The 11,893-nt window shown below is 32.6% G+C and overlaps 1 protein-coding gene across 8 annotated transcripts in view; it reads right to left on the bottom strand.

Annotated features, from left to right (window-relative positions):
* The window catches only part of MAPK10 (mitogen-activated protein kinase 10), a 361,702-nt gene that overhangs the window by 80,687 nt on the left and 269,122 nt on the right, over positions 1–11,893 (bottom strand). For 5 of the 8 annotated variants that reach the window (XM_060147171.1, XM_060147169.1, XM_060147172.1 and 2 more), the window contains 4 exons: positions 8,498–8,556; positions 7,515–7,653; positions 6,653–6,818; positions 4,126–4,197 (listed from right to left, as the gene is read on the bottom strand). In XM_060147171.1, the coding sequence (XP_060003154.1) occupies positions 4,126–4,197; positions 6,653–6,818; positions 7,515–7,653; positions 8,498–8,556 (436 nt within the window). The remainder of the gene's footprint in view (positions 1–4,125; positions 4,198–6,652; positions 6,819–7,514; positions 7,654–8,497; positions 8,557–11,893) is intronic. The other 3 variants (XM_060147176.1, XM_060147170.1, XM_060147175.1) reach the window with 1 other exon arrangement.

The following is an 11,893-nucleotide window of genomic DNA, read 5'->3' as shown; positions in this document are numbered from 1 at the left end:
TATTATTTGAGATAACATTGTACTACCATAATATTAGATAGAAGATGCAGAATATAGCAATGTATTAGTTGCAAAAATTTATTAGGAAGTAAGCAGAGTTATTTCAAAGAGGGAAGAAGGATTAAGAATATCTATCTGTACTAGATGGATATAATAATCCACAACCTCCAATTTTTGTTCACCTTACTTTGATTATTCCCAATTTTCATTTGTTCAGGTTTAGAAAAGATATGATAGTCAGTTAATCTGAGGATGTTTTCTTCATTTCTTCAAATATATTTTTGGCAAATCATTCTCTGTTCCTTAATAACCTGGCTTCTTGGAAAGATTATATGTACATCCTTTTCTTTCTAACTGAAATTTCTCATGTTCTCAGAGGGAAAGGCAAGAGGCCGTGTTTTAGCAATCTGTCAGCTTTAATTGGAGATAATATGCTTGAGGTCCAGAAGTTTCAAATGAATATGGTGTGCCTATTTTTAACATTTCTCTCAGGTCCAGAGAACTTTGGCCAGAACTCAAAATAAAGGAATATCACAGACCTTGCTCAAAAAAGGTGCTACCATTTGAAGTAGAATGGAAAACATAAGGTAGAAAAATATATTTAAAAGAAGCAGGCTTAAGGAAAGAGCTGGTATTATATGAAAACTATACTGGTATTATATAAGACTTCAGTAATCAAGAAAACAGCATGCCCTGGTTGGGTTGTGGGGTGGATGGAAGGAGTCAGGAACTAGATAGTCCTTTAAAAAAACAAAAAAACAAACAAAAAAACTTCTAAGGAAGTATCATAAAACTGCTTTACTATAAGTTATTATTTAAAAAACCAAAATCTTAATGAAATATAAAGTCACTGATGCCTCTTATATGATCATTGGACTATGTAAATAAAATAATGGACCTGGCATATTCATTGTTCTCTGGCTTGAAATTCATCATGGGCCCAAGAATTATTAATGATACTATATATTTTGTCAGCATATATGCTATGAAATAGGTTTTAATCATAAAACCATAATGAAAATTGAGTGTATAATAGTGTACGTTTATATAATTAAGAAACTCTTTACACAAGAAAAACAAACACTTTATAAATGTTCCTTTGGATATTAAAAAAGCTAGCAAACTAATAAATTGAAAAGTAAATATGTATGTATGTAGGTTCCAACACTTTTAGTCATCAAGAAACTACCTTGTGATACCATCTGGATCATATCAATAGTCAAGAAACCCACACAATGTTTCTCAAAATCCAAAATGTTAAATACAATTTTAACAGAGGAAAATAGCTAAAACTTTGGTCGTCAATGATAATTTCATAAGATTTTCCCAATTTTTCAAGGTGTTTTACTACTTTTACTTAGGGTCCAGATTTTTAAAAAGGAGCGTTAAAAAGTTCTGTTCAGAGAGAGGAATAATGTTGATTATGATGATAGAGTATTATAACATCATTTTTCAGCTTCAGAGAAATTCAACAGAAATTACTCTGAATAATTCTAAGTGAATTATTCACTTAGATTGTTTTTTTAAGTCTCTGAAGAATTTTGGAAGTAGTCAAGGTATAAACTAGCATATACTAAAATCTGATATTACTTCCAGTAAATGCTGGAATCATTTCAATATGTTAAAATATTGGTATGATTCTTCTCCCTATAAATAAGCTCCATCAGCCCCCAAACTTGTGTCTGATCATCATGGCCTAGTGAAGTTACTTCAATGCTCTGATCCCTTTATTATTGGTAGTAAGCTGTAATCACAAAATGATAATAACTTTATATAAAAATTAATGAAACAATTCCACTCAAAAACATATAGTACATGTAATCCATTGTTTAATAGGGATTTCTATGGTTTAGTTTAATTTTTAAATATAGTCATGACTAAGACATTAAATTATAATTTTAATTATAGGCAAAATGAATTCCAATGCATTTCATCTGAAAGTTATTTACCCATATTTAAGTAAAATTTAACTTAAGCAAGATATTTTCCACTATAATGACTTTATGTAACTTCCCCACTGACTTATAGGCCAGCAATATATGGCACTAGGCTATCGGATACCAGTAGTTTACATAATCATCACAGGAGATAAAGGAATACAGAATACAAACCCTTATCACAATCTACATTTTGTGTATTAGGGTTTATTTAATTTCTAGGACCATATTTATCAAGGATATATATTTTATGTATTGATATTTGCACAATTTACTTAAAAGTTCTAAACATTTATCTAAAAAATAAACTAGGATAAAAGGAAAAACTGACCTCCAAGAGAACAATTTCTGGAAGAATGTAAAATTATCAATATGGTGCTATTATCTTTGCTTGTTTATCTGAAGGGTATTTTGGGTTCAAAAGTGTTTTAATTTTTCCTAATTTTATTGGCTTTTAAATTTAATACTGCTAAAATAAGAGAAAAAGAACCCTGATAAATGCCTGAATAGCTAAATTAGATCTCAGAGAACCATGCTACATGGGAATCAAGTGACTGTAACAACGTCACACGGGAATCAGATATTTTGTAACATTTTGTCTTTGGGAATTGATTGAGAAGTTCTGGGTTTTTTCAATCTGAAATGTACTGTACCCCAAAGACAAAAGCACATGCACACACACACAAATTCCTACTTTTGTATGAAATCAATACATACGAATGTGAATTACAATATTGTTCAAACCAACTTTGTATGTAATTGATTTGTATGTAATTGATCCTCAAAATAAATTCAATAACTAATTTAAAGTAAAATGAAATATTATCATTTAAATAATCAATATAAAAATTGAGATATTTTACATGTTTTCTTTTTATATCTTCAAAATCCAGTAGGCATTTTGCACATATAACACCTCTGAATTCAGACTAACCATATTTCAAGAGCTAATGTGGCTAGTGGCTACCTATTGGATAGTATAGTTATAGAAGATGTCCTTACTATTATATTACTATTGGAATTTAGAGAATATCTTATTCACATACAGCAGAATAAATAAATGCCTACATTAAATGCATGGTCATTGTGGCATCAACTTTTTATTGTCAGATTTTTTTTATCATTGGCCTTTTCTTCTATTCCTACTAAATAACAATAATAATCTTTCTTACATTATAAGAGTTCTTAATAGAGCTTTCTTATTAGTCAAATACAATACTTAATAGTTATGGATCACATGTTTATTGCCAATTTCTAAAAACCTTCCAATGTAATAAATATATTGAACTCACTCTTGCATTATCATTGTTAAAGTTCTCAGCTGTTGTACTTAGATTTGCACAATTGTGTTTAACAGGGTATTTCTGTATTTATAAAAATATTTTTTCTATTAATATGTAAACTTTCTTATTGATATATTATAAACACATATATGTGCCTTTGTTAAAGAGTGAAATTTTGATCCTTTCAGAAATATACCAGCTCTTTTAATAATTCCAAATCAGAGATACCTGTTCAAGAAATTTCTGATGGAATCTAGTAGAAGACTAAGTGGTAGAACACAAATCAACCTGCTTTTTTTTTAATTGACTATACTTCTCACATTGTATATTTCATTTCTTTAATTCTAAATTTCATTGGAAAAGCATGTCTAAGTCACATCTCTAAGTCAGATGAGGAAAGCCTATTTTAAACCCACCTGACCTCCAACAATTTGAATAATAATTATGATTTTTAAATGTGGAAGTTCTTGTTTGAAGGAAGATGTCCTATATTAAACTATTTAAGACTGGATATAGTGTCAAGAGTAATTCAAATCAATAAAGGCGTGGACAGAAGTTTAAGATGTCAGCAAGTAGAGAAATAATTATGCCTAAATTTGTTGCAGCATAAAATGGTTTTAGAAGGGAGATGGATAATACTTGCAAATAGTTACTGCTATTTTGAGTTACAGATAAGAAAGTTTAAGAAGAAAAAAACCCATTGAAAATTTAATTAAAACAAACCATTGAGGTATGTAGTCTTCAGTACTGGTCAGATTAGAGAAATAATCACTTTTTTTTTAGTCACAGTTATACCACTTACCCAACTTTTTGCTTCTATCTTTACTCTCCTGGCAAAATCATTATGTGTTTAAAGGGAGAGAGAACAAAACAGGTAAGGCTGCAGCAAAAAGGTACAAGGATACAGTCCCTTCCTGGAAAGAGGATTTTGTGGCGAACCATTTCTCCCATAATGCATCCCACAGACCATATATCCACTAGAATAAGAGAGAGGGAAGTGAAGAAAAGGGAGGAAAGTAAAGTTAACTAAGATAATTGATCTCTGAAGGAGAAGGAAAAAGAAGCGTTTGATTAGAAGGTACAAATTTTGTATCCCACCAAAAGTTGGCCAAAAAGGTGAGTTAAAACCAGCAATATACACATAAACAACATCTAGTATAAGAACTCAAATTAATTTTTAAAGTTACTTTATGAGTGCCTTAGATTGCCCTTTAGTGCCATCAAATGGTAGCATGGAAAAGCAGCAGCTTAATCAAAAGTATCTCCATGCCAGGTGACAGCTAAAAGCCACCAAAGGGTTTTCGATGTCATTTGCTGGATGCAGAGAAAATAATCTTAATAGACCCTTAGGGATGGCTGTTTCCATTTTCTATTCTATTCAGTTACACGGAATAGGGCAACTAGAGAACCCCTTTTTCTTGGTCCAAAATAAGGTACATGCAACCAAATCCAAGAAACTAGGAAATGGCTGGAACCATGGTTTAGGCAGAAATATTGGAATCCCTGGTATTCAAGACTTAGTTTTTCCTTCAGAAGTTATTCTTGTAAATAAATACCAGTTTTTGTTTCTGTTTGAAATATTTCAAGAAATATTTCTTGAAATATTTCAAGAAAAAGATGCATAAATAATTTGCACATGTATAAAGGAGTCATGACATAAATAAAGTATAATTAAAGTGTTAAAAAGTTGTTACACACATATGTTCCTCAATTGTCATACTTGTTAACAAAACAGGCTTCACCTTCTCTTACTCATCTTTACCCTCTTCCAACTCGCTTTTTAGTAAGGACAAAGGGAACTCTGGGGCAGAAACATTAGGCTAAAATGCTCCTTGGAGAAGGAAGGCAGGGTTCAGTGCACAGGGTAGCTGGGCATGCCTGTTGTCAGAGCAAGCAGGTTCCTCTGCATGATAACCTTTATCCGGTATAGAGGTGAGAGCAGCACAAGGGTGCTAGGTGTGCTTTCTGCATGGATCAGGAGAAGCCAAAAAACTAAGGCAGGAACTTGCAATCCTTTCTAGTGAGGGAAGAACAAGGGATGAGATCACATGCCATCTGTACAGCAAAGGTCTGAAAATCCATGAGCAAATTCAGAACACCCTCCCCCTCCAGATTCTTGTAGATTCTTGATTTCTTGAATTTTTTAATTCGTTCCCACTTTGATTTTTTAAAAATAACTTATGAAGAATGTATACAACTATCTCCTTTTCCAAATAAGTTAGGTGTGGTATTGCCTTGGGAAGAGGACTAGATTTTCCTCTTCCAAGTCAAAATGGATTAGAATTCTGCCGTTGTCCAACAAAGTAAACCTGACCTTCCTAAGAACCCTTTCCCTTCCTCTGCACAAATGCACAAAAGTATTGGCTCTCTTCTAATCTGGAAGGGCACAAAGAAATTTTTTAAAACGTTGGTGGCCAGGGAATTTTCATAAAAGTACTCTGTAGCACCTATACATAAAAATACAATGATAATTATTTCTATAAAACTTACAGATTGCCAGGAACTAAATAGAATAGAATATCAAAATTAGTATGAAAGGTACATTGAGTGCATATATACAATTCTAATTTAAGAAAAGTTTAATTCCTAAATATAGTGGATGTGTTTTTTAATACACCTCATTACTTATTAGAGATACTCTTTTCAAAATAATATATTGCAATGCTTTCTAATAAGTATTTTTATAAATCCTTCATTTTAATAAAATCAAATTGGAATACATTTTGAAGATTCTACCTTTTCTTTTAAAGTGTTCATGAATACTAGATTTTCTTCATAAAATCAATAGCGTAAAATTTAATACTTTTCTCTCTCTATGGTTTTAGGATTTATAAAAACTTACTAGGCAATTGCTACCTTAACTATTACTTATGGAACACTTTAAAGTATTAAAGAAATTCTTATCCAACTTGAACAATTTGGATTATTCTAAATTGACTGTGCATTGAGCATTTGTGAATATTCTTGCTCCAAGGATTTGTGGTATCTTTTTATTTGTCTTTTCCTAAGACTAGAGCCATCAATCTAAGAAGTGACATAAAGCCAAATGGCTAAATGCAGTAGATAGATTTCTTCCTGTTTATACTCACTTTGAGCTGAGCTGCCACCTAAATAGCAATTTTTCTCAATATCTATAGCATGTATGCTAATCAGTATCCACTTGACTGTTTAATCAGACTCCATTTACAATTCTTTTTAGCTATGACATTTCAGTGTTCTTCTAACCAAGCTTACGTCTCAGAAACATCCTTTACATGTTTAATGAGTGGTTCTTCGTAGTAATATTTTTTAAAAAACCTCTGAATATGAAAGCTGGCAGCCTTATTTTTTAAAAAGTTCATATACATGAGAGAGAACATTACTCTTGGCTATCTAAAACACGTACTCATTTTCTTCACAGTTTGTTTGGCTGGTACTCAGAAGCATCCTTACCGTTCTCCTTGTAGCCCATTCCCAGAATAACCTCGGGGGCCCTGTAATAACGTGTCACCACATAAGGAGTCATCATAAAGCTTGTGCCTGCTGTCCTGGCCAGTCCAAAGTCTAGGATTTTCAATGTACAATCAGACTTGACTACAATGTTACTTGGTTTCAAGTCCTGACAATAGGAACAAGAGAAGATATTAAAAGCTAGCATCAAATAGAACATGTGATTTCCATCTACTCAATCAACATGGCAGTCTTGCAATAGCACTGATGGGTGCCCGCCTGCCATTGACTGTAGAGCCCTATGTAAAGCAAAAGAGTACTTCCCAAAAGAAGTTTACAATTAGTTTTGGGATTTCTTTGTTTTAACATCCTCAGAAACTTTTTTAAACCCAGAAGAGAATTGTATCATTTTTACAATTTAGTCTCATCTTGGAAAGAGGTTTTTAGAAAAAAAAATCATTTATTGTCATGTTAGGTTTCTCCTTATGGCAACATAAACACTTTAGTTTATACTTCATTTCTAGGCCAGACACAAGAGCAGATCAGGGCTGTTGTCTTTATGTGACCAGAAACATTGGAAATGAACTGTCTTGTTTCAGCTGCACATATGACTCTGCCAGTCAGAATTTCTGAGAAGCCTTGGAAGCTGACTCTCAATGAGCTGAAACAAAATGTTAAACAAAACCAACTACAGTGTGCTAAAGTCTCCTCCTACACATTAGTGAACTATGTGCTAATTCTATAGTAAAATAAATGAAGTACATTATATTTAACCAAGTTCCCCTACATAAAGAAAATAACCTACAGTTGCTCTTTCTCTTCTCCACAAGCATCTTCATTATAATTCTGGACTAAGTATTCTTACCCTGTGAATAATTCCAGCAGAGTGAAGGTGCTTGATGCCACACAACATTTGGTATAGCAGGTAAGACATTCGCTCGTGGTCTAACTCCATCTGAATCACCTGACACAAGTTGGCATCCATCAGTTCCATTACTAAGTAACTGCAAGGTAAATCCACATTGTAAGTTCCAAATCACAAGACATGTGAAGTCCTTCAAACAAGTCAGGATCCTCTCCTAAATCTATAAGTTTCTGAACTTCCCAGATCAACTTTTGACTGAATTAAGTATATGAAAAACCTCCAAGTATTGCATGCACGTTAGCCATGGTAACTCTACCACAAAGATGCTAATAGAAGTAGCATTTATTAGTGTGTGGTTCCTGTCCATATATTTTGTACCTTCATCTTGTTCTCATTTTACCCTGAATTCCCTGAACTCTTTCCCGTGTATTATGATTACAAATAAGAAAAAAAATTCAGAATAGCATCTTCCATTAAACGCAAGGTATCTGTGTTAAATAAGACAACGTGCTAGGATTCACCTCCTCTCCTCTGCTTATTGTCATTATACTTCTGGAAGGTTTTTCTGCACAAAATCAAAGGTACCACAAAAATAGAAAGAAAGATTAAGGATGATTTTTTATCGTGTCCGTCATTAATATTTCTCAAAGTGAATTGACTCATTCTAGAAAGTTCACAGAATAAATTAAAAATAAGTAAAAATATAGAATAACTAGTAAGGCTTCCCTGATTCTGACTGAACTAAAGAACATGGGGCAACAAAGCACAAAGAGCCATAAGGCCAGAAAGTAGCAGAAGTGTCTTTCCAGGAAGAAGCGGCAGAAACAGAACCTTCTCTCCTGTCACTGGATCCCTTTCATTTGCCGTCAGTTCTTACCTCCCTTTGATCTCTACAAGGGATTTCATTCATCTGATTTCTGTCAATATCACTTGAGTTATTTGAATGTTATGCTCCCCCTTCCTTCTTGAGTTTTGTTACTTACACATCTTGGAACTCCTCCAGCGTTTTCTGGGGTGTGAAGACATTTAATAAACTAATAATCTGGAGAAGAGACAGTGGAAGGGACAGAAGAAGGAGAGAAAGAAAAGGGGAGAAAATTAATTATTTAAAAAGCATATTTAAACAAGCACTTATTCCAACTCAAAGTCACATATTAGTGCTATGGTGGATATAGAAAAGTCGGAAAAATTTTCTAGAACTGTCTCATAGAACATTCAAAAACATATTCAGAAAGGGCATGTAATCTGTCTTCAAGTTAAAATGCAATTAAAAAGCTCAAATTCTTAGGCAGAGAAAAGAGTCACAAAAGATATATGATTGTGATATTGCTTTAGAGTGTGATTCTCCTTAGTAAATATAAGGTTGTAATGTAACTAAACAAAAAAGAGGAAAAGCCATGTAAGAAAAGTAAGGCAGCAGTGAAATAACCAGCAAGACTTAGCAAGGCTATGTCTTCCTCTAAATGAAAAGGTGGTGTTTAAGTCAAGGAGATGTTCTATGTTAAGGAGGTATTCTAAGTCAAGATTTTTTTGTGTTGTTACTTTAGTTTTTTGCTTCTATTTCACACTTAAATATTATTTAAACTAATGCTCCAATGGTATGTGTGGGGAAAGGTATATCTTGGATGATATCAATGATGAATTTAATGGCAAATGTATTTTAAGTTATAAAAATGATTTTTTAACTTTTTTGTTTCCTGCTTTAGTTATTTTATATATTAGGTAGTAAAGAAGTTTACCTTCTAGCATAAGTAAATGTTAAAAGGAAAAAACCTTTGTTTTATGCAAATAGATTACATACATAAATAACTCAAAATTGTCTTTCAGCTAAATATTCTGTACTAAAGTGCCAGTGGGAAATAAAAATAAAAAATATAGATAACAGACCTCTACTCATTGGATAGATGCAACCATTTCACAAAAACAAATTTAAGATGTGTACATCTTTAAAACATGCACTAATGAATTTCAATAAAGTTCATAAGTGGTATAGAAACACGAAGTAATAAACAAAACAAAATGATTTTCAACATCGGAGAAATGCAGTCAATCTAAGGAATGCTTTAGGCCTTCAGTAGTTTCCAATTATTGAGGAATTACTGAGAAAAACAATCACAACACTATCCAATACTTTCATATATATATATATATATATATATATATATATATATACAGGGTAATTGTTATAACATATCAAAAAACACAAGATTATCTCTTCTGAAGCAACCTTGCAGCATGGAATATGCATATGGAAATAAAACTGTTTCAAAATATTTTTTTAAAATATTTACTTATTTGGCTGTGCCAGGTCTTAGTTGCAGCACGTGGGATCTAGTTCCCTGACCAGGGATCAAACCCAGGCCCCCTACTCGGGGAGCATGGAGTCTTAACCACTGGACCACCAGGGAAGTCCCTCAAAATATTTTTAAAACTTGTGATTAAAGTGCTTTGCTATTCTGTATACTTAGTTATGGTGTGTATTGAAAAATGTCTACAGTTCTCATTGGAACTGTGAGCCTGTTTTTATAATACTTAATCGTAGAAAGTAATTCATTTTGATATTTGTTCAAACAAAAACATCAGAGACTGTGTGTGGGACACACACACACAACACGTACAAACAACCCTTAAAGATGAAAAAATGCTAATCCATATTATCTGGTGAATAAATAATCTAGGTAATCTAAATTAATCTAGAAAATAGCATTACAATGTTAAATAAGTCAAGGTTTATTATTTTAAAAAGTAAATTCCCCACTATATATTCTTGTATTCTCCTTTTCTATGCCCTTGTTTTAACACCTTCATTGTCTTTGATTTTCCTCTGAGTATTTCTCCTCTGTTCTTTCTTTGATCCCTTATAAATCCTAACTCCTATTAATAACCAATCAAAAATCTTATCTTTAGAAACAGACCATCACAGGTATTTCCATTTTAGTTCAAACGTTTTCAGGCAGGAATCTGATGCAGTTCCTTTTTTTTATTCCAACCCATTAAAACACACAGATGTGAATCAACATCTGTCATGGCCCCACAATCATAACACCTATCACTTCCTAGAATTGTGTTCATTTTCTAAATGGATTGTCTTCTTTATTATTAAAAACTTAATTGGGGTTGCTTCACTATTTTACATTACTTTCTACAGCATTTCCAGCGTTCTTCATTCTGACTGCTTGTAGTTAGTATTACAAGCAACAACGTGGAATTTGCATTTGGTTGTCAGTGAATTTCCTTTCTGTTAACAAGTTCCAGAAATTTATTTCCCTAGATTTATATACATACATGCATACAAACATATGTACATACACAAACATATGCACATACACACATAGCAGGTAGGATGCCATTTACAAAATATTATTTCAATTTGGAAATCCTTTTTAGGTAACATAAATGTGAACCCCCATATTCCAGTCAAGAATGGGGAGTAGGATTCCCTCAAATTGGCAAAGTAAGTGGGAATTTCTCCACAATGTATTTATTGCATTTTAGGGACTGGAGGGAGGATTAGGGAAATATAAATATTCAATATATGAAAACAAAAAACTATTAAAACTTCCCATGCAGTTGTTTCATTGCTTGTGTCCATCCATCTTCCATTGCCTATGGTATTTCTCATCCTCTTTGCTATCATAAAAATAGACTGCATTGGTCATGTGGTTAACCTTGCTCCTGCCTTTATTTTACTGAAAGAACAAAGTGCTTTAGCAGAATGATCTTTCTTAGGAATCATCATTTCTAACATTTCTATATTCCTTTCTAGAAGTATCATGTTCCTTGCCTGGCCAAATCAGAGATGGGTACATACTTCATAAAATTTCTCTTTCTGAGTGAGGCCTTTCCTGCTAAACTTATTTAAAAGAGTAACCCTACCCACTCTGCACTGACCAGTATTTTTTATCTTTCTTCTTCGTTTTGTTTTCCTTGGTAACACTTATTACTATCTGACATTCTAAACATTGACCTACCTATTTTGTAGACTGCCTTTCTCTTCCCAGTAGAACATGAGCATCGCATGGGCAGGGATTTGTCTCTCTTATCTTCACTGCTGTATGTTTAGCACCTAGAGCATCTAGATCTATACCTGGAACACTGTATTCATTTAACTGTCAAATGACTGAACTAAAAAGTCATTGGAGTAGAGTAATAGGAGGAAAAAGAAACACTGTCATTGGGCCTAAATCCACATATTTTTATTTTAAATATCTTTCAACTAAACACTCATACATTTGCTTCTACTTAGTACCTTATGACAAATTCACCTGTTTATAAAACTTCACTGATAATTTCATGTATTCTCTGATTTTCATACTCAAGAAAAACTTTATAAGGAGTTATTATAGTTTTATAATAATTTATTTTTATTATATGTTTGT

The sequence above is a fragment of the Lagenorhynchus albirostris genome, chromosome 4, assembly GCF_949774975.1.
Source record: "Lagenorhynchus albirostris chromosome 4, mLagAlb1.1, whole genome shotgun sequence".
NCBI lineage: Eukaryota > Metazoa > Chordata > Mammalia > Artiodactyla > Delphinidae > Lagenorhynchus > Lagenorhynchus albirostris.
This window is presented reverse-complemented; position numbering and strand designations above follow the sequence as displayed.